Source organism: Loxodonta africana, chromosome 21 (assembly GCF_030014295.1).
Source record: "Loxodonta africana isolate mLoxAfr1 chromosome 21, mLoxAfr1.hap2, whole genome shotgun sequence".
Taxonomy (NCBI): domain Eukaryota; kingdom Metazoa; phylum Chordata; class Mammalia; order Proboscidea; family Elephantidae; genus Loxodonta; species Loxodonta africana.
Genome location: NC_087362.1, coordinates 59,795,813 through 59,818,557, shown reverse-complemented (window position 1 = coordinate 59,818,557; position 22,745 = coordinate 59,795,813). Strand labels below are relative to the sequence as shown.

At 49.4% G+C, this 22,745-nt stretch overlaps 1 protein-coding gene across 12 annotated transcripts in view; it reads left to right on the top strand.

The window, feature by feature from the left end:
• Positions 1 to 21,815, top strand: part of NLRC5 (NLR family CARD domain containing 5) — a 91,833-nt gene extending 70,018 nt beyond the window's left edge. For 8 of the 12 annotated variants that reach the window (XM_023555574.2, XM_064274003.1, XM_023555575.2 and 5 more), the window contains 19 exons: positions 1,388 to 1,471; positions 1,559 to 1,642; positions 3,310 to 3,396; positions 4,409 to 4,528; positions 5,443 to 5,526; positions 5,864 to 5,947; positions 7,864 to 7,947; positions 8,572 to 8,643; positions 11,259 to 11,342; positions 12,679 to 12,762; positions 13,591 to 13,674; positions 14,006 to 14,089; positions 14,226 to 14,303; positions 15,039 to 15,122; positions 15,209 to 15,280; positions 15,553 to 15,636; positions 16,894 to 16,977; positions 17,300 to 17,383; positions 20,592 to 21,815. In XM_023555574.2, the coding sequence (XP_023411342.2) occupies positions 1,388 to 1,471; positions 1,559 to 1,642; positions 3,310 to 3,396; positions 4,409 to 4,528; positions 5,443 to 5,526; positions 5,864 to 5,947; positions 7,864 to 7,947; positions 8,572 to 8,643; positions 11,259 to 11,342; positions 12,679 to 12,762; positions 13,591 to 13,674; positions 14,006 to 14,089; positions 14,226 to 14,303; positions 15,039 to 15,122; positions 15,209 to 15,280; positions 15,553 to 15,636; positions 16,894 to 16,977; positions 17,300 to 17,383; positions 20,592 to 20,703 (1,633 nt within the window). In that variant the 3' untranslated portion in view covers positions 20,704 to 21,815. The other 4 variants (XM_064274005.1, XM_003416356.3, XM_023555573.2 and 1 more) reach the window with 2 other exon arrangements.
• Positions 21,816 to 22,745: the final 930 nt, after the last annotated feature.

Genomic DNA, 22,745 nt, shown 5'->3' with positions numbered 1-22,745 from the left:
TTAGTCCTTTGGGCTAATCTTTCCCCTGTATCTTTAGTTTTCTTCATTATTCCTTGCTTCCGAAGGGGTGAGACCAGTGGACTATCCTAGATGGCCTCTCACAGGCTTTTAAGACCCCAGATAGTTCCTATTTTTTAAATGGGTAATAGTAGGACCTACCTCTTGGGGATTAAATAAGTGCTTGGAACAGGCCTGGCTCCTTGAGTGTTGTATCAGTTATTACTACTAGTACCATCACCACCATTCCCTGGTGGCCCTGAGCTCTGTCCCTGTCTCTCAGCCTCACTGCCACTTCCTTGAGTCAGTTCCTCTACATGTCTTACTTCAGCTGTTGTCATGGCCTCCTAATTGGTCTCCTGCCTCTGGCCAGGCATCCTCCAGTCCATTCTGCCCACAGCAGTCAGAGAGATCTTCACAACACACACATCTGATTATGTCACTCCATTGCTCTAAGCCCCTCAGTGGCTCCCTCTTACCTCCAGGATGAAGTTCAAACTCCTTAACCTGATCTTCTGGGCCCTTCACAGTCTGATCTGGCTGTCACCTCCCAGCATGTTCTTCCAGCACCCCCACCACAGACACACAGACACACACATACACACATATATACACACACACACTCCAACTATAAGGGATTTTTTCTATGTATTCATTGAACATGCCTTGCCTAGCCAAGCTTCCCTGCCTGTGTTCATGCCAGGCACTTAGCCTGGCATTTCTTCCTTTTCTGGGATAAAATTCTACCAATTCTTTAAGACCCAGCTCCAATATCAGGCCCTGCTGAAAGCCTCCAGTGAGCCTCCCTGTGGTGTTCTGCTGGGTCCTCTCTTCAGCTGGGAGTGAGACAGCAGTCTGGGGGTGCCTGGAGGGCAGGGCTATAGCTGAGATCCTCAGGCTGTCTGTCCTTCTTGAGGTAGCCTCTAGTAAAGCAATACTGGGCACAGTGGGGTAGTGGTTAAGGGTTTGGTGTCTGGAGTCCAGGTGACCTGGATTGAAACCAGATTCCACCCTTCTTACCAGCTGTGTGACCTGGGGTTAGTCAGTGTCCCCATCTGTAAGTGACACTGTGAGAATTAAGTGAGATGCTGCATGTAAGGCAGGCACCCAGTCTTGTTCACTTCTGTGCACCGAGAGACTGGCACAAGCCTGGCACATAACCAGGCTCAGTGAGTATCTTACTCCTCATGCTGCCTTAGGGGGATATGGTCTCCTCAGAGAGACAGAAAGCTCCTAGACAGGAAGGCACATCTTAGGCCTCTTCTTAGATACCAGTCCAGGCCTTTGCACTTAGTGAGGGCTCCCCCTGTAGGCCTTGGAGGACTTGGAGGAAGCCAGAGCTGCTGCCCCCACAGGCCTCACAGGGCTTGCCCTTGCTCTCTGCCCTCAGGCTGAGTGAATGCAGCTTCCTGTCAGAACATGTGCCCAGACTGGCCACTGGCCTGAACCAGGCCCTCCAGCTGACGGAGCTCACGTGAGTGACCAGGCCCAGCCTGTGGGGACAGCCGAGGGGTGGGGACACCCTGCTAGAACCACCTCAGTTACTGATCTCTGTCCTCAGACTGACCCGGTGTGGCCTGGGCTTGGAGCAGCTGACCATCCTCCTGAGCCTAGTGAAGCGGCCAACAGGGCTGCTGGGCATCAGGTATCTTCTTCCTCCTCCCCTTCCCTGCCCCAGAAAGTGGGGTGTGGTGTGAATAGGGGGCAGGAGCGGGCACTGGAGTAAGGGTCCAGCCAGGGTCATGGCCCTGGCCATTTCCTGCCACCTGGACCCAGAGCAGACCCTGCCCCTCTGTCCCAGAACCTCCCCAAGACATACGGAGAAGTCATTCCTCCCTGGGGTAGGGCCTGTGCTTTGAGACTGAAGAAAAAAACGAACTTTCAAGACTGCTCAACTGAGGACAAAAGTAACATGATCCTGTTTATTCTTTATGAAGATTTTCAAACATTCAGATAAATATCACATTCAGAGAAGCTACCCCAAAATAAAGAAAATAATTTTTAAAACTCAGATTCCCATCACCTAGATCTAACAATTATTAATACTTTTCCATATTTACTTCATATTTTTGGCAGATGTGTTCTGAAATAAGTTACAGACATCATGCTGTTTGACTCCTAAATATTTCAACATAAATTGCTAAAAAAAAAAGTCATTTTCTACATATAACCTCAGTTAGGATGTCTAAGAGAATCGGTAGCGATTTCTACTGAAATGTCCCTCAGTCGGGACAGCTGGTTTTTAGGTCCAGGAGCCAGGCAAAGAGCCACATTTGCAGGGGACAGTGACTCTTTGGATCCGTGTCACCCCTTTCCCAATTCATGTCAGTGTCCTGCTGACAACAGCAGCAGTGTTCTGTGGACTGTCCCTTCCTTTGGCCAGGTCTGCTTGCCCCCTGTTGTCACAGAGCTTGTTCCTCTAACCCTCCACTTTCCTGTAAACTGAAAGTTATATCAGAAGTTAGATCGGAAGGCTCCATGTGCTTTCATTTACATATTTGTGGCAAGAAAATTTACTTCTTGCCACAACCCGTGAAGAGGCACATGTGATCTGGTTGTTCCCCAGGAGAACATTTTAAAATAAAACTTCTCTTACTCTCAAAAAAAAAAATGTGTGTATATATATATGTACACACACATGCATATGTATATGTATGTGAGTGTATATATATATATGTACTTATAGAAATTTGTGGAAAACTCAGAAGAACATAAAAAAGAAAATAGTGCTTTAAAAAAAGTCCACGTAACTTAAAAACCAGGAGTATTTTCAATGACTCTGTTTTTCCCTGCTTATAAAAGTGTATACACACATTGTAGAAAGCTTAGAAAATATAGAAAAGTAAAGAAATAAAATAAAAATCACCCGTGAGCATTCTACTACGAAAACAACCTCAGTTAACCTTTAACATAGTTTCCTCATCTTTCTCCCTCTCTCCTTCTTGGCATATATATTTTTTTCTTTTCTTTTAATGAAATTGGGCTATGCTTAATATAAGTTCTGTTTACTTATCTTTGTAATGTAATACTACATGGACCTTTTCTGAAGTCTAAAAATATTGTTTTAAAAATTAATATTTTCTCTTTGGATTCTTAAAATAATAATTGTTAGAATAAGGATGGTGTTAATTTTCTTTTTTATGCTTATGCCTGGTTGTGTAATTTTATAGTTTTAAAATCAGCAAAAAATTAAAAGCCTCTAGGCCCCCTTTGACCCTCCTCCTTGCTCCCCTACCCCTGCCCTGCCCTCACCCCTGCTGGTTAGGCACTGCCCACCCTTGGAGACTCTGTCTCTGTCTGCTTCCATGACAGGGTGGAGGAGCTGTGGGTGGGCAGAGTCGGGGTGCTTGAACTGCTAAGAGCCAGCGCCCAGGCCTCAGGCAACGTCACCGAAATAAGGTAAGTCCAGGAAGGAGTTGTTCTCGGAATTCTTCATCTTTTCATGACCCTGGGGACCTTCCCTCGTCTAGATGTTGGTCCCTTGTTCTGTGGGGTAGCAGCTGTGTCCCCAAGATAGCTCCTGGGCACACGTGAGAGGGCAAAGAATGCTTGTTGGGACTTGTGCAGCGGTCAGGCTACAGCGCCAGAGTAAGGATCACAGCCTGAGATTCCAGACAAAGGGTTGTCCTATCCCAGGAGGATACCACGGGGGGTCCAGGCTGTCTGTGGCTTTGTGACCAGGGTAAGAGAATGACATGGAGTGGCTAAGAGCAAAGGCTTTGGCATGTCACCAACCTATTTTCAGATCCCAACTGAGCCACTTGGTGGCCTGAGCCCATTACTGAGCTGCTCTGGTCTTAGCCTCCTGGTCTATAAACAGCGCATGGTCACCCCCACATAGTGGGGCTGAGTGAGGATCGTAATCACTAAAGCTTGGGAAGACCTCAGATGTGCTGTCGTTAGCAGAACAGCCTGCCTCTTGCTTCTACCCTCTCTCTTTCACAAGTGACCAAGGAATGGCTTGAGAGTACTTTAGCCACCACTCCAGCATGACCCTCAGCCCCTTCCCCAAAGACCACCACCCTCACCCCATAAACATAATATTCAAATAAAGGCCATGAGCTCAAAATGCAAATGCAGGCTTGCCAGGCTTCCAACCACATTTGGGCCCCTGAGCCCCTCCCTCAGTAAATTCTGGAACTTCCTTTGGATCCATTTAGTAACTCCCCATTGTGGTCCAAAAAGCCTCATTCATTTATTAACTTAAAATGGTCGAAAAGGCACCACTTTTGGTGTATGCGACCCAGGGGAGCATCTGCTTTCTCTCCCCCAAGCTGGACACTAGCAGGGGAGGGGGGACCCAGGTCTAGTTCTGGAAGCTCAGAGTCAGGAGGCTGGGCAGCCCCACACTAGCTCAGCCTGTGAGGAAAAGCTTCTACAGGCCTCACCCTGGTACCCCTTTCCTCCCCAGCATTTCTGAGACCCAGAAGCAGCTCTGTGTCCAGCTGGAATTTCCCCGTCAGGAGGAGAACCCAGAGGCCGTGGCCCTCAGGTGGGACTCAGCTCCTGGGAGCCCAAGGGAATGGCTCGGGTAGGGACACAGCCACTTCTGACCAACATTTCTCACACCCCTGCTCAGAGTCCTTTGATGTCCCAAGTTTCTGCATGGCCTATGAGGTCTCACCCAACCTGTCTCTCCATGCTCTCCATCCTACCCCAAACCCCAGTCTCTCCTCCGGCCATTCCCCCACTCCTTGGATTGTAGCTCTTCAAACATCACTTTGTTCCCTTTGAACTCAGGGCCTTTGCACAGGCTGTTCCCTCTGACCAGAATGTTCTCTCTTCCCGCACCCCTTCCTCCTTCTTCATCTGGCTAATTCCCACTCATCCTTCAGGTCTCAGCTTAAATGCCACCACCTCAGGATGGCCCCTCCTGAGCCCCAGAGCTCCAGGGTGGAGTCAAGCCCTCCTGTTATCACTCTTACAGATGCTTGAATTCATAGCATCTCTAGTCCAATAGCACATTTTTGGAAATTAGAATAAGTGGACGGATGAAGCCCTGTAGGTATATGTTTTGGGAAACAGTGTTGCTAGATCTCAGTCCCAACTCATCTCCTCAGATGGGTGCCCTTATGCAGTGAACAACCTTCACAGCCATACCAGCTGCCCCACCTGGACCCCTCCTCTAAACACTTCTCACAATTGAAGAGCAAATTATGGGGCTTTATTTCATTAATATTTGTTTACCCCCACATCATCAGCGGAAATTCTGGTGGGGTAGTGGTTAAGTGCTACAGCTGCTAACCAAAAGGTCGGCAGTTCAAATCCACCAGGCACTCCTTGGAAACTCGATGGAGCAGTTCTACTCTGTCCTATAGGGTCCCTATGAGTGGAAATCAATTCGATGGCAACGGGTTTGTTTTTTTTTTTTTTAACACCATGAGCTCCTTGTTGTCAGGGACTGAGTCACTGGTGTTCAGAACTGTCACCTCCTGTCTGCCCCAGGCTGGCTCACTGTGACCTTGAGACCCACCACAGCCTTCTCATCAGGCAGTTGATGGAGACATGCACCAGGCTGCGGCAGCTCAGGTGAGCACCCTGAGCCACTGTCTCTGTGCCTGGCCCTCTGCCCCAGGTCTGGCGCCTTGAGCTCCCTGATTGGTCAGGATGGGGATGGAGATCCTGCTAGGTGAGGCTGGTGGAGGGCGTGGGGGAGCATACTAGACTCTGGCACTCTGGCTTCCCTGTGCAGGAGAAAATCACACTTGAGCAGTAGGGGAAGGGACCCAGGGGAGCGCAGGGAGCCCTGCACCACTGGGAGCTCCTGGATGGTCCTTCCCTCTCTCTGGGCCTCCCAGTCTGTATGTTATGACCCTGAAAGGCGTCCAGACCTACAATCCTCTGGAATATGTTTGGCCCTTTCCAGCTTGTCCCAGGTTAACCTCTGTGATGCCAGTTCTCTGCTGCTGCAGAGCCTCCTGCTGTCCCTCTCTGAGCTGAAGAAATTCCGGTAAGCAGACAAGACTCATGCCCCCTTGCTGCTCAGCCATTATCCCCGAGCCCTGGCCTCAGAGGCATTCTGGGTCTCCGCCCTGTGGGCTGGCCACAGTGCTTCTAGAGATGTTATTAGGCCTTAGTAACACTGAGTCACGTGGCAAGAAGATTACTCCTTTTTCAATGCTCTTCCTTTCTTCTTTGTTCTCTCCCCCTTTATTATTTTTACTTTTTATTTTGGAATAATTGCAAACTAATAGAAAAAGTGGAAGAAGAATGCAAAGAATGTCCATATACCATTCACCCAGATTCACCCTTTGTCAATATGTTTGCACAATGGCTTTACCATTCTCTCTTTCTTCCCTTCCTCCCTCCTCCCCTTGCTCCTCACTCTCTCTTATTTCCCTTCATTTTTTTCTGAACCATTTGAAAGTAAATTGTGTACATCCTGCCCCTTATTCCTCGATAGTTCAGTATATTTCCTAAGAATGAGGACATTCTCTTCCTTAATCTAGTAAAATTGTCAAATTCAGGAAATTTAACACCGATACACTACTGTTATCTAAACTACAGATCAGATCGTATTCCACTTTCACCAATTGTCCCAAAAAAAAAAAACAACCCAAACCCACTACCGTTGAGTCGATCCCAGGTGATGTTATTTATTGCATTATGTTTTCCCATCTGGATTAGTCCCAGATCCCACACTGCATTCAGATGCCAAGTCCCTTTGTTTTTGTTGTTGTTAGATGCTGTCAAGTCGGTTTCAACTCGTAGTGACCCTATACGAAACACTGCCTGGCCCTGCACCATCCTCCCAATCATTGCTATGTTTGAACCCATTATTGCAGCCACTGTGTCAATCCATCTCATTGAGGGTCTTCCTCTTTTTTTTGCTTACCCTCTGCTTTGCCAAGCATGATGTCCTTCTCCAGGGACTGGTCCCTCCTCATAACGCATCTCTTTAGTCCCCTCCAATCTGGAACCATTCCTCAGCCTTTCTTTGTCTCTGATGACCTTGGTACTGATGTGTACAAGTCAGTTATTCTGTAGAATGTCCTTCAACTTGGGTTTGTCTGATGTCTCCTCATGCTTAGACTTAGGATCTGCATTTGGAGCAAGACTATCACAGAAGCGATGTTGTGTCCTTCTCACTTGAGGCACATGGTATCTGTTTGTCCCACTGCTGGGGATGTTACCTGTGATCACCTGGTTAATGGACTGCCTGCCAGGTTTCTTCCCTTGCAAAAAAATTACTGTTTTCCCCTTTATATTTAAAAAGTATCTTGTGGGGCAATAGTTTGAGACTATGTAAATATTCTGATCCTCTGAAACTTTCACCAAGGAATTTTAGCAACCAGTAATGATTCTTGCCTGAATCCATTTTCAGTATAATGGTTGCAAAATGAAGCTTTTCTAACTTTGAATTCTCCTTCAATCCAACTGATTACATCAAGAAGAGTGTCTTCTGCAAAAAAAAGAAAAAAAGAAGAAAGACTTTTGGTGCCAATATATCTTTAACGCCTCTCCAATACTTGCTATTTTGCTATTTTTTTAAAAATAAAGATGCGGAACTTGTGGCAAACAACAGTAACTAGCTAGCCTTTAAAAACAGTTTGTTTTCATTGTAATTCTTTTTATTTATCCTCTGTTTGTGATAAGTTAAATGACAGTATCGTAATCCTCAATCATGGCATAAACTGTGAAGCTTCAACCTGAATGATTGTGGTTTTAGGGAAATGTTCAACTTGTCCTTGCTCCTGCCTCCAACCTATATCTTGACCTAAAGATTTCATGTTGGGAGAGATTTATGGAGGGAAGGAGGTCCCCTGCCCAGTACCCCTCAGGAGCCACACCCCTGCCCTGTGTCCTTGCCCTCTGCTGCCAGCATTCAGAGCTCTTTCCTGACCTGCTGTCCTTTGACTCCACCAGGCTTACCTCCAGCTGTATGAGCATCGAGGGCCTTGCCCACCTGGCATCTGGCCTGAGCCACTGTCACAACCTAGAAGAGCTGGAGTGAGTCACAGGGTTAAGAGGTCAGGGGTGGGGTGGTCCAGCCTCTGGGCAAGGGGTGGAGAGGGCAGTTGGCCTTTGGGTAAGGTGGACAGTGGGACTTCAGCCTGTTTTCTTCCTGCTCAAGTCCAACAAATCTGGGTGTGGCCTGGGGAGGGCTGAGCCCTGTATTCTTGGTCCCAGCTTTGCCACTGACTCATAGAGTGACCCTGGGCAAGGAACAAATCTTTGGGCTTTGATCCCCTCATCTGCAACATGGCACTCATAACCCTTGCTCTGCCTAGGGCACCTATGTGTGCTGAGGCACAGAGAGGGCTAAGGGGTGGAAGGAATAGTTGTGTGCCTGCATGCGTGTTATCCTCGTCCCAGCTTCTGCTTTTACAGCCCTCATTCCAGGACCCAGGGGCTGGCTCGCCTGTGACTGCCCTGCCCCTCCTCCTGCAAGGACCCCGAGCCTGACCCTTGGGGCCAGGAATGTTCCCATGGAGCCTGGACAGAAAGGGTGGTCCAGGATCTGTAGACCCAGAGGCGGCCTCCTGGGGAGCTGAGTGGGGCCTGATGAGACAGCTCAGCTCCAGGGGCTGGGCAAGCTCATCTAACCCTCTTCTTGTACTTGGTCCCCTCCAGCTTGTCTAACAATCAGTTCAACGAGGAGCTGATGGGGACCCTTGAGGAGAAGTGCAGGCTGAAGAAGCTTGAGTAAGTGGTGGTGATGGTGGTGATGGTGGGGGCAGGACAGTGTGGAGGGAGCCTAGGAACTTTCACCTCTTATGAACACAGGTTGTCCAGTCCCTGGATGGACCCAGGTGAGCTGAATGCCCTCTCAAGGCCTGTTACTTCCTTACCTGGCTCTGATGGCCAGCAAGATGCTTGGTCTCAGGAAAGAGAATACTCCACTCAAACTGGCCCACGTCAGGAATTTATTGGCTTGTGTCATGGAAAATTACAAAGGAACTGACTTCAGGCATAGTTGGATCAAGGGGCTCAACATTTGTCAGGCCCTACTCTATACTCTAGACTGAGCCATTGTGGCACAGTGGTTAAGAGCTCGGCTGCTAACCAAAAGGTCGGTAGTTCAAATCTACCAGCTGCTCCTTGGAAAACCCAGTGAGGCGGTTCTCCTCTGCCCTACAGGGTCGCTGTGAGTTGGAATTGACTCAATGGCAATGAGGTTTTTGTTTTGTTTTTTTTTATTTTTACTGTCTATCTAAGTAATCTAGTCTTCACTCTCAGGCAGGCACTCCCTGTAGCAGCAGGCTTACTTTCTACCATCTCAGTGGAAAGGGAGCGCCTTTCTCTGGCACTTATAACAAAAGACCCTAGACTGAATCTCACTGGAGTAGCTGGGGTCATGTGTTAATCCTGAAACCAATCATTGTGGCTCTGAGGACAGCATCTTCCGATCGGCCAGACCTGAGTCTTGTGCTCACTCAATAGTCTGGATTTACTGAGGCAATTTTTCAGGGTGCCATTAACAGAAGAGGAGTGCCAGGGTGGTACGAGGAATTAATGCACTCAGCTGCTAACTGAAAGGTCAGAGGCTGAAGCCCACCCAGAGGCACCTTGGTAAAAAAGGCCTGGTGATCTACTTCCAAAATATCAGCCGTTGGAAGCCCCAGGGAGCACGGTTTTACTCTGACACAGCTGGGGTCACCAGGAGTCAGAATTGGCTCGATGGCAACTGGTTTGTTTTTATTAACAGAAAAAGGGGACACAAACGCTGGCAGAAAAAAAACTCACAGATGTCCCCTGCTTGTGCCTTTTGCCTACAATTGTTTCCTTAGTAACCAGCAACTTTTATCCTCACCCATAATTTAGAGTCACCAAAATCTTAGAAATACCAGAAATAGCCCAGCCCACCAGAAATAGCCCAGGCCTCCATCCTGCACAGACCCCTGTTGAAACAAGTATCTGGGCAAACACATTGACCGGGCATTTTCTGCTTTTAATCTTTAAGTGTTTCTGATGACCAGGGATACACATTGGTTATACAAAGTTCCATCATTACAGAAATATTTAACAAGGGACGTGAAATCCCTGGGTGATGAGACCCACCCAGCCCCGAGAAAACTTCCAGGAACAGTAGGGTGAATTTCTCTCCAGATTTTTTTTCTACATATGTTTTTAATACAGTTCGAAATATCGATCTTTTGGGGTTTTGCCCCTTAACACTGAAATCCCCCCACTTTGTCTCTATTTGCCTGTCCTGGGTGGGAAGTTCTGGTGGGGGAGGAGAGGGGAGAGAGGGAGACCTTTGACTAGGGGGCCCTCCTGTTCTTTGAGCTGCCCGTTTCTTTGGTCTCCTCCTATCTGCCTGTATCTTGGCTCAACCTCCCTTCCTTTTGAAAGCTCGTATTTGGGGATTTGGAAGCCCAGTGATTCATTCATTGGCTCATCCATGCATTTGACAAATACATATCGAGCTGTGTGCCTGGGCCAAGGCCAGGAGCTCCACGTACTGTCCACCTTCTTCCACCTGTCCACTGCAGGAAGATGGTTAGGGTGTGGACCTTGGTCACAGGCCACACTACTGGGGTTGGTATGGTGGCCAACTGTCCCAGTTTTAATGCTAGAAATTTCCGTGTCCTCAAAAGCCCCTCAGCTCTAGGAAGCCCAGGGTAGCTGGTCACCTCTAGGTTCTACTTGTTAATGTGTGAGCTTGGGCAAGTTCCTAAACTTCTCTGCACTTTAGTCCCATCTTAACTCACTTCCTGGTGTTGTTGTGAGGATTAAATGAGATAATACCTGGTAAGTGCTCAGAACAGAGCTATTATTGTTATTCTCACCCTCTTCCTCCTAGGCTGGGGACCTTAAGGAGAGTGATTTCATGAGTAGCACGTGACCAAGGCCCAGGAATGGGAGTGTCCAGCCTTGGGTTCTGTTCCTGAGGCTGCCACTTTCTGTGTGTGACCTTGAGCAAGTTTCCTAACTCTCTGAGTCTCAGTATTCCTCATCTGTAAAATGGCGATGATAATAGATCCACCTTTGAAAATGGCCCTGAGCCCAGTGCCTGGCCCACAGTACATGCTCAGTATACGGTTGTTAGTCTGGATCCAGACATAGCTCTAAACCACCAGGGTTTCTGATTCAGAACATAGAACTGCTAATTCATGCAGGGAGATGCCATTTGGATTTCCCAGTGCAGTTTTGTTTTGTACAATTTTTATACTGTGTGGATGTAAGTGACTGTCTTAGAGGACTTAGGCATTGTTAACCACAGAGACTGTGAGCCCCCAAATAGGACCGGGCCTCAGTATGTACCTGGGACCCGACCCCAGAATTCCTAGGTCCTCACCTGGCCTTCTTTCCTTTAGCCTCAGCCACCTGCCGCAGGGTAGCTGGTCGCTGGATATGCTCACTCAAGGACTAAGCCACATGGCCCTCCTGCAGAGCCTCACGTGAGTAACGAAGGGGCCTCAGGGGAATGAGTGGAGGACACATTTTTCTGGGTGGTCGTCTTGGCTCTTCTGGGACTATCACCCAGGGAAGCATCAGGGCACCTCCCTGAGGGCCCTCCTCTCCCTGGGACATCTCTGGGCCCTCCCAGGTTGGTGTCCACTGTTCTTGCCTTTCAATGCCACCAGCTTCCTCCTGGCTACAAAAGTGGCCTGACGGGGTTGGTCCTAAGCCCTGGAATAACTCTCGTCCAAGCCTTTATACGCACAGGAATCAAGTGCTAATTCTGGTTCTGCAGGTCTGGGTTGCCTTGATTCTGCACTGCTATGCAGCTCCCAGATGGTTCTGATTCTGGGGGCCACAGGCCACATTTTGAAGGTCTCTGAAGGTCTGGACTCAAACCTGGTGACCTTGCATTTTCTCCCTGCCCACTTTGACAAACGAATATTATGCTCTCTTTTTAACATGATTTTTAAAAATATGAAACATTATGGCTAAAAACAAAGTCAAGCAATGACACAAAGCATTGCTTTGTTTTTATCCAAGCCCCTACCCCTATTCTGGCCGAGCAGAGTGGATAGGAAATGAGGTCAGAGACTGGGGGCCTTGGAGGGAGGGCAGATCCCAGAGGATCAGGTCATTTGGTCATTTCTCTTAAAATCAGTTTACTAAAAGGCAGTTCAAAATTTGATTTGCAAAAACAAAAGAACCCTCAGACAAATACTTTAACATGGGGCTAAGACGGCTTGCCTCCACTTTTTTGCTTTGTTTTGTGTTTTTCTGCACACACAGAGGCAGGGCAAGGTCAGGGCACAGAGAAGACAATAAACTGGGTTTAAGGAAAAGCCTACCATGTGCACAGATGAGAACACTGTGAGCCCTGGAGAAATGATTTTCCGGAATTGTGGCATTCATATGAAGCTGGTATTCCTTTGGGCTGGCCTGACAGATCCCCAGCACGGAAGCTGCAGTACAAGCCTGGCCAAACTGAACAGTATGGAGACAGCCCTTGGCATTCAGTGAATTGGTCTGCTCGCAGGCCAGGGACTCTGGGCTTTCGTCTCTACCTGGCCAGTCACAGCTCCTCTGTAGGCCTCGGTTTTCTCACCTGGACACTGAGGACAGTCATTCTCTCCCTGCTCATCATTCCCTCTTTCGGAAAAAAAAAAAAAAATTTTTTTTTTTTTCCTCCCTTCTACCCCCTCCAAATTTTTGTGACTGGCACCTGAGTTCCTGAATGGGAAAAGGCTTTGCAAACTGTAGAGTTCTTAGCACAGCCCCTGCAAAGACCTCTAAGCTGCTGACTCAAGCCCCTTGGCCTGTTCCCCACTTCTCCAGCCTGAGCAGGAATGGCATTGATGATGTCGGCTGCCGCCACCTTTCTGAAGCTCTCAGAGATGTCACCAGCTTGAAGGAACTGGAGTGAGTTGTCTACCCCTCCTGCAAACCCAAAACAACCTTGGCAGGGTGGAGGGAGGGAAAGGTGATAAAAGCAAGGCCAACTTGAGTGCACTGTTCTCGGTCTCATTTCCCTTCCACACCCACTTGCAGACTGTGCAAAAGCCCAGGTCTGGAACCTTGGGAGACCCAAGGTAGGATGTGCAGGTATCTGTTGTAGCAAGATGGATTTAGATCAAACCTCAGGGAGAGCATTACACACAGAGGACAAGAACTGGTAGTCTTCCACTAAAACAGAGTGGTGGGACTCTCTCAGTGAGAGCTGAGGCCTTTCTCTAGCCCTCAGCCTCCCCTGCTGTCTTAGTTACCTCTTGCTGCTGTAACACAAACCCTGGAAATAGGTGGCTCTAAAAGAACAGGAATTGATTTTCTCACAGTTCTGGGGGTAAAAGCCTAAATCAGGGTCTCGACCTGATCAATTCCTTGCATGTCGGTAACCCCGGGCATTCCTCAGTTCCTTGGCTGGTAAATAATCCTCATGTGGGGCCTGTCTTCTCCCGTATGCGTATGCGTGTGTCTGTGTCTAACTGGCTCGTTTACCAACTCATAAGTGATTAGATTCAGAACCCACCCTCCACTGGAATTACCTCATTAACATAACAAAAAGAAAACCTTGTTTCCAAGCAGGATCACAGGCGCAGAGGCCAGGATTTCAACATGTATTTGCTGGGGGGTGGTGGCGGGGTGGCGTCACAATGTACCCACACACTTTCCATTTGGCCTGTGAGTGTGGGCAAGATGGAGTGGAAGGCAGGCTGATGGTCCTCATTCTCCTGCTGTTCTCTCCCCAAGCTTGAGCCACAACCAGATTGGAGACACTGGTGCCCAGCTCTTAGCTGCTGTCCTGCCCAGGCTGCCTGAGCTCAGGAAGCTAGAGTGAGTCTCATCCTTATCAATGGGGGCCCACACTGGCCACACAGGGTCCTTGGACCCACCTGCCCCCTGGCTTAGGCTGCCAGGGAAGTTCCTCTCTCCCCCAGCCTCCAGTGTTCAGGCAGTGGGGCTGGGTAACCTGCTGGCCCAGCCCCTATCCTGACTGTGGAACCTTAAACAGCCCAGACCCTGTTCCTCTCAGGCCTTGGTGGCTCATCAGGCTGTGAAGGTGCAGTGGGGTTTGTCTTTTAGGGTCCCTGCAGCTGGGGTGGCAGTCCCAGCAGATGTGGCAGGGGTGGGGGGGCAAAGGATCTAATGTCCATGCTTCCTTCAGCCTCTCAGCTAATGGCATCAGCCCGGCGGGGGGAGTGCAGTTGGCTGAGTCTCTCAGCCTCTGCAGGCACCTTGAGGAGCTGAGGTGAGTGTCTGCCTGGTTGGGCTGCCCTCTGCCCCTGTGCCCTGCGGGCCCTATGTCCCTCCTCTCCCCTATGGGTACAGGGCATGGGCCCTGAGCGGCTAGCCCAGGGCTCATTACTCACCCCCTCTTCTTCCAGGCTTGGGTGCAATGCCCTAGGGGATCTCACAGCCAAGGTGCTGGCTCACAGTCTGCCCCTACAGCTGAGGGTCCTGCGGTGAGTGTCCCCCTGATTACGGTGCACACAGAGCTGCACCCCACCAAGTCAAAACCTCCATCAACTGAGCTGGCCCTGCCTTGGGTCAAACTGTGGCCTGTCCTGGGCATGGCTGCCCCTTTCCCAGAGACAAGAGCGCTGGCCTGGAAGTCAGGAGACCTGGCCTTGTCCTGGCACTGCCACCAACTCCCTGCGTGTCCTTGGCCAAGCCCCTGCCCCTTCTGAGCCTCAGTTTTTCCATTTGTAAAATGTAGCAGTCTCCTCTCAGCCTGTCTGTGAGCCAGTCTTGGAGGGTGAATGAGGAATGTCAGCAAAGGGCTGTGCCAGAGAAAAGCATCAAGCAGCATGGCCCAGTACTTTACAGTTTATATCCATGGTCTCATTTGAGCTTCACAGCAGCCCTGTGGGGCCAGAATTTCTATTTGTTCCATTTTCCAGGCAAGGACACTAAGGCTAGGAGAGGTGTTGAGAGCTTCCCTTCATGTGTTAACATGAAAGAACCAAGCCTTGAACTTGAGACCTTAGGCCCCAAAGCCAGGGACCTTGGCACCCACCCAGGTCCTATGTGGACAGGGAGGGGTCTTGGGTGTCAGTTACCCTCACCTGTGCTAGCTTTGCCCAGAGACCGCCTAAAGCTGGATGGTAAAGTCTGAGACAAGGCTGAGGGTGGGGGATCAGGGACGCCCCCACTTACGTGGTTCCCCACACTCTTCTCACCCGCTCCTCTTACCCCAGCCTGCCCTCCAGCCGCCTGGGCCCAGAGGGGGCACTGAGCCTTGGCTGGGCCCTGAACGGACATCCACAGATAGAAGAGATCAGGTGAGTGGGGCCACAGAAACTGGGCAGAGGGACAAGCCAGCAAGCATCCCAGGTTTCCCCTCACTGGTGTCTCCCCCACCCTGCAGCTTGGCAGAGAACAGCCTGACCGGAGGGCTCCCGCAGTTCTCTAAGGGGCTCCCACTGCTCAGGCAGATTGAGTAAGTAGCTTCTCTAACAGCCTGGGGACCCAGCACCTCCTCATCTTGGGATGGGCGTGGGCAACCTTGGTCTGACTAAGCCTGACACTTGGAGAGGCTTTGAAGTGACAGGGGTCTCAGGCGGCTGGAGAGAGCGGCACAAAGGGGGCGCTTTCCTAAGATTCTTGCCTAGACCTGCTGCTTGGGTCCCTCCTGCCCTTACTGCAGGGCAGGAAACAGGGTACTGCCCCCGACTCAGATGCTCTCCATTCAGTCCCCTTCTCTGTCCCCAGCCTGATTTCGTGTGAGATTGACAACCAGACTGCCAAGCACCTCGCTGCCAGCTTCGTGCTCTGCCCAGCCCTGGAAGAAATCCTGTGAGTGCTTAGAAAGCCCTGAGCTGGAAGAGGGGTATCTGGGATGTTGGCCCCAGCTCACGGTGTGGCCTGGGGCTGGTCCCTTCCTCTTGGGCCAGTTTCCCCACCTCTAAATGGGGAAGATCTTTCTTGCCCAAGCCTCCTCTAAGGAAGTTGGAACACCTGAGCTGTGGACCATGTTGGACAAAGCCATTTAGCCCCTCCTGACCTGTTCCCCCATCTGTGGGGTGGGTGGGAGGGGAGGTGAGCCAGACAGCCCCTAGGGTCTCTGTGTCCCTGACCTTCCCTTTGGGAAGTGACTGGGTAGACCACCTTGCCTGGTTCATGAACCACGTCTTTGTAGTAAAGAGAGGCTGAATCCAGCAGGCCGCAAACCTTCCCTCTGGCTGTGCCTGGCTCCCTCTTGGCAATCAAAGGTGCTCAGAACTTGGGACTGCTCAGTGCTGCCTCGGAGGTTAACTAGACTGCTATGAACTAGCCTGCGACCCTAACCAGGGCTGGAAGAAAATACTATTTCCTAAAGTACAGGACACCTTGTTTACACAGGGATGTTAGGTTTTCATCCTTCTCGCTACACCAAGGAGAAAGTCTCAGATTGGTGCTAACTCCCCTTTAACACCTAATACTGGTGATTCTTCCTTTTTAACAAACCAGGAGCAGGTCACAGGCTAAGTACCTTAGGAAGTTCCTTAGATTCCAGGTAGAAGTTCATACTGTTGTTTACATTGTATTTATCCTTGTGAGTATTCTTCTATTTAGGGTTGTTAGCACACTGTTTCCACTGATAGTAGTGATAAATGTTTCCTTCTAAGATTAATATCTTAAAAAAAAAGTGGGGCAAAGGGAGTCAACTTAAAGAAAAATAAAATTAAAATAGTAGTACAGGAGATGTACAAATGTGGCAAAAATTGGGATGATGGCATGTGCTTGGTGAAAGTTTGCTGATGGTGTTGTTTCTGCGGACCACATGTCCCGAACTCCAGACCAAGCTTGGGACTCTAGGGACACAGCCAGCTGCTAAGATGTCTGGGTTCTTGAAGGAGGATTGGCTGGGGAAAGGGGGAGAGAAGGGAAGGAGCCATCTGTTCCCTGGAAAGTCTTCAGGAGACGACTCACGAGCACCCCATCAGGAAGCCCCTCTCGCACCTGCACAGCATCCCTCCGTTGGCCCCCAGGCCTCCCCACCCCCACCCCATTGCCTTGTCTCCACCCCTCACTACTGTCCTGCCACTGACCTTGGGAACCCCTGCTCTGCAGGCTGTCTTGGAATCTCCTTGAAGATGAGGCGGCTGCTGAGCTGGCCCAGGTCCTGCCGAAAATGGGTCGGCTGAAGAGAGTGGAGTATGCTGGGCGCATCCTGGGAAGCCAGTGGGGTGGGAGGGCTGATGCGGGCCCGCATCTTGGGGAGGGCCCCCCAGGAAGAATTCCTTGAGTTGTGCACTCTGGCCATCTCCAAGCCCCTGCTAAGCTTAGTTCTCCTTGTGGTCTAGGCTTCAGCCCTCCTGCTGCACCTACCATGAGTCCACTGTTGTCTAGTGGGTCCTCTGAGAAGTGGGGGAGCCTGTGTCACCCCATCTTGACCTGGGGAAGGGACACAGAGAATCCTCTCCCCCAGCCTCATACCAGTCTTTTTCTTTCCCTGCCTCCATTATCCACCGGGAAGCCTGGAGAAGAATTGGATCACAGCCTATGGAGCCTGCCTCCTGGCTGACGGGCTGGCCAAGGGGCCTGGCATCCAAGTCATCCGGTAACAGGGGCTTGCGGGGGCAGGGATGGTGGGCAGGTTGCCATGTCAACCTCCACAATCTAAAGGGACTCCCCATAGGAGGAGGGAAGACCTAAGATGAGGATTTGCAAAGGAGACTTGGCCCACTCCAACAAGAATTTGGCAGCAGGCAGACCTGGATCAAATCCCAACTCTGCCATTTACCAACTGTGTAACTTTGCAACAGTAGCTCAACCTCTCTGACCTTCAATTTCATCATCTGTAAAACGAGGATGATGATAGTACCTATCTCAGAGGGTATAGAGCATATAAAGTGCTGTCTTAGTTATCTAATGCTGCTATAACAGAAATGCCATAAATGGGTGGCTTTAACAAACAGGAATTTATTTCCTCACAGTTTAGGAGGCTAGAAGTCCAAATTCAGGGTGCCAGCTCTAGGGGAAGGCTTTTTCTCTCTGTTGGCTCTAGGGGAAGGCCCTTGTCTCTTCTGAGCCTCTGCTCCTGGGCAATCTTTGTGTGGCTTGGCATCTCTCTTCCCCCAGCTTTACTTGCTAGCTTGTGTTTAATCACTTTTGTATCTCAAAAGAGATTGACTCAAGATACACCCTACACTAATCCCATCTCATTAACACAACAAAGACCACTCATTCCCAAATGGAATTATAACACAGGCATAGACATTAGAATTTACAACACATATTTGGGGGGGGCACAGTTCAACCCATAACATTTCACCCTTTGGCCCCCAAAAATTCATGTCCTTGCCACATGCAAAACACATTCACCCCATCACATCATCCCAAAAGTCTTAAATAAACTCCAAGTCCCAAATCTCATCTTCTGAATCATCTAAACCAAATATGGGTGAGACATTAGGCATATTCCATCCTGGGGTGAAACTCCTCTTCATCTGTGAACCTGTGAAATCTAGACTACAGGTTATCTCTTCCAAAATACAGTGGTGGAACAGGTACAGAGGTAGACATTTCCACTACAAATGGGAGGAATTGGAGGGAAAGAAGGGATTAACAGGCACCAAGCAAGTCTAAAACCCAGCAGAACAGTTTACATTAGCTCTCGTGGCTTGAAAATAATCCTCTGTTCCCTGAGACCATCTGGGCAATGGCCCTACCCTGCAGACTCTGGGTGCTGGCCACACCCCCTGGATTCTAAGTAGAGGCCCCTTGGCCCTGGGCTTCAGTCTTCCAGGCCCATGGGATGGCAACTCGGCCCCCTTGGCTTTAGGTGGCCCCATTCTCCAGTCCATATAAGTGGCAACCCTACCCCTTTGACCCCGTTCTTATGCCCCTCAGGCATGGCAGCCCTGCTCCCTCAGCTTTGGGAAACAGCCCCACACTCCAGAATAGAGTTGGTAAAGATTCAACTCTTTGAAACCTAAGAGGCTGTGGCCCCACTCTTTGAGATCCAGAAAATTGAGGCCCCACCCTTTGAAACTGAAAAGGCCTTGCTTCCTTTGCTCCTTCCAATGGTTTGCTGATCTCTGAGCTGCTTCAGGAATGGTCTTTTTCTTGTCTTAGAGGACAACAGATGTAGCTTCTTTGGCCTATTTCCTGCCTGTAGAATTCCAAGAGGCAAATAGTTTTCTTTCCTTTTTTCCTGTCTCTGACCCCCTAAATCTAAGCTGATGTGTTTTCTGTTACAGTAGTTGGTTGGATCCATCAGTCACAGGCTTAATCTCTTTAACAGAAGATTGTGTAACCATGTCCTTGGTGAAATTTCTAGGACACATGTCCTGTTTTCATTTTGCACAGTTCGTTTTTAAGTCCATCTCTTTCCTCTCACATTTTACTATAAGTGGCAAGGAGAAACTATGCAGCCCCTTTAAGATCTAGAAATATCATCAGCCAGATATCCAAGTTCATCTTTTACAAGTTCTACCTTCTACCAAACATTTTGACATAATTCAGACAAGTTCTTTGCCACTGCATAAAAAGCATCACCCTTCCTCCATTGCCCAATTGCATGTTCATCATTGTCTTTTAAAGCCTCACCAGAGATACATTTAATGTCCACTTTTCTAGCAACACTCTGTTGCTGGTGCCATACATATTCTCTTAAACAATAGAGACTTTCTCTATGGCTCTCCTCATTTCCTTCTGGGCTCTTCATCAGAATTGCCTTTGACATCCATAATTGTACCAACAGTCTCTTCAAGGCACCTTTTACTATTAGGCAACTTAAAATTCTTCCAGCCTCTACCCATTACCCAATTCCAGAACCACTTCCACACTTTAGGTATCTGTTAGGGCAGCACCTCACTCTTCTGGTACCAAATTCTGTCTTAGTTATCTAGTGCTGCTATAACAGAAATACCAGAAATGGGTGGCTTTAACAAACAGAAATTTATTTTCTCACAATTTAGGAGGCTAGAAGTCCAAATTCAGGGTGCCAGCTCTAGGGAAAGGCTTTCTTTCTGTTGGTTCTGGAGTACGCCCTTGTGTCTTCTGAGTTTTTGTTCCTGGGGAATCTTCCTGTGGCTTGGCATCTCTCTTCCTGCAACTCTACTTGCTAGTTTGTGTTTAGTCTATTTTGTATCTTAAAAGAGATCCACTGAAGATACACCCTGCACTAATCCTGTTTCATTAACATAACAAAGACAACCCATTCCCAAATGGGATTATAACACAGGCATAGAGGTTAGGATTTATGTCACGTATCTGAGGGGGACACAGTTCAATCCATAACAAGCACGGAGCCCAATGCCTGGCACATAGTAAGCACTTAAAATGGTAGCTATAATTGGGACCACCAAGTACAGTTGAATAGGTTGTGCAGTGCACAAAGGCATTGTATCTAAGGGGGCACCATTCACATAGTTGACACGATAGATTTCTAACAAATGGTAATAAAGTGACTTATTCTATCAAAACCATTTTGTTATGACAACTTTGAACAGATGCACATAAAGTGTCTTGAAGAAAGGGAGCTTTTTCCTTATTTGCACAAGTGTGTTATATTAACATGAACCTGGCTGAAATTATTAGCTCCAGGAGGAGACGACTGAGTAGGAGAGGCCTCGAGGTGGGCGTGGGGGACACCATCTTCCTAAGGCAGCCATGCTGGCCTAATACTTGCCTCTGCCAGTAACTCGGGCACGGCTTCTCCCCCCTGGGCCTCAGTCTACTCATCTGTAAATGGGACACAGGGCAGAGACAAGAGGATGAGTGAGTGGCTCCTGGTGCTGAGTGTCTGTCTCTGTGCCCTGCAGCCTCTGGAATAACCCCATCCCTCCTGACATGGCCCAGCGTCTGCAGAGCCAGGAGCCTAGGCTGGACTTCGCCTTCTTCGAAGACAAGCCCCAGACCCTTCAGAGTACTTGATGGCCCCCTCAAAACCCTTGGGATACAGCCAAGTAATGTCAACTCCCAGGCACCAGGGCAGAGGGCTCAGAAGGACCCTCAGCTTGGTGCCCCTCCACCTGCCCCAAGAGGGGGCATTTTTTGGGGACCAGGAGCCTTGTATGGCCAAAGGAGTGTCCCATGTCATGTCGACATGTATTACCAGCTGGGAACAGGTGGCATGATGGGGGTGCCATAATGTGATGCATGACACTGAGGCTCACATGTGGCAGAGTATGACCTCTTGATATGTGGCAATACATGGGACTTGTGGCACACAGCACAGAACATGTATGACACGTGTGGCCAATGGCATAGGTCCTAGTACCATACATGGGAGGACACACAATTGGTGGTGTATACTTAAGGAACCCTGGTGGCTCAGTGGTTAAATGTTCGGCTGTTAACTGAAAGGTTGCCAGTTCAAACCCATCAGCCACTCCACAGGAGAAAGATATGGCAGTCTGCCTCTGTAAAGATTACAGCCTTGGAAACCCTGTGGAGCAATTCTATTTAAGGAGCCCTGATGGCTCAGTGGTTAAGCACGTGGCTGCTCACTGAAAGGTTGGTGGTTTGAGCCCACAGGCTATTCTGCAGGAGAAAGATGTGGCAGCCTGCTTTCATAAAGATTCCCACAAACACTGATTACAGCCTAGGAAACCCTATGGGGCAGTTCTACTTTGTCCTATAGGGTCACTATGAATCAAAATTGACTCGGTGGCATGCAACAACATGATACCTGTCAAATGTCCATGTCATATGACACATGTCAGGACCAGAAGCCCTCAGGCTGGTCCAGTTTACTAATTTATTGCTTTTTTTAAGAAACCAAGTATGTATTTAGAGACTGTTACTAATTTGTTACTGGTTTTAGAAACCAAGCATTTCTAGAGCAGCTGAACCATGGAAAGTCTTCCTCCCAGGGCTGGGAGGGAGAGGTGTCCAAGCACTGACCAGCCCGGCAGCCCCCTCCAGGCCTAACCAAGACTCAGCCATGAGGCTTCTGGGCGATCCTCTCCCAGCCTCCAGCCTCAGCTTCCCCATCCATAAACTGGACATCCGCCTTAAATGCTGGTTTCCCAGGACTTTGGGCTCAGGTCCAGGTAGAGCTAGCCTGACCTTGGGAATGGACAGGCATGGTCTGACCTGTGTGAGGGATGAGCCCAGGTCTAGGAGTCCAGGGGATGGGCATTGCCACGACAATCAGGCAGGACCGCTGGGTCCAGCCACTACCTCAGCAGGATCCGGGAGGCCCCTAGGGGCTGCATATGTTGCACAGTGTTCTTGTTACTTCCAAGGGTGCAAAGGGTGGCCCTGCTACACTTGAAGCCAAGCTCAACTAATAAACGTGGGTGATCTCTCAGCCTCTAGTCTGAACCTGATGTTTCCTGCCTCCTCCACTCAGGCAGGAAGGGATCCACCCCCTGCCCCAGGACTGGAGAGCAGGGCAGACTGTGGAGAGTGGGCCGAGAGGAGCACTGGCTGGGGGTCAGGAGACAGGATCCAAGAACCACCCCTGTTTCCGTATGATCCTGTGCTTTTGGGCAAGTCGCCTCCTCCCTCTGGATCTCACCTGCAACATGAATGTGTTATAGAAGCTCAGGGGTGTTTGAAACATTTTGTGTTTGACTTGCCTAGTATTTAAACTCTTGTTAAAATTGGGAGATTTTACCTAAAAACCCAAATCTTCAGCCTCTTTTAAGTGTGAGTTCTGTATTCCCAACCAACAGTAACCCACTGGAGTTGCATAATAACTGCACACATGGAACTACACCCTTCAGTTTGCCACAGACCTCACTACTCCCTATTGTATTGCCCCTCCCCCACCTCCCTCTTTTAGCTTCTTGCCTGGCACTTGTGGGAGCGGCATGTGGCACGTTAGGAACGTGGTTTTGGAAGTCAGGCAGGTGTAGAGTGAAATGTGACTTGACCCCTTACTACCTGTCCTTGCAGGCAGAAACTGTTTCTGTGTGGGGGTTAATAAGAGCTACGCACAGGACCGTTGGAGTGTGTTCAGGGTATCT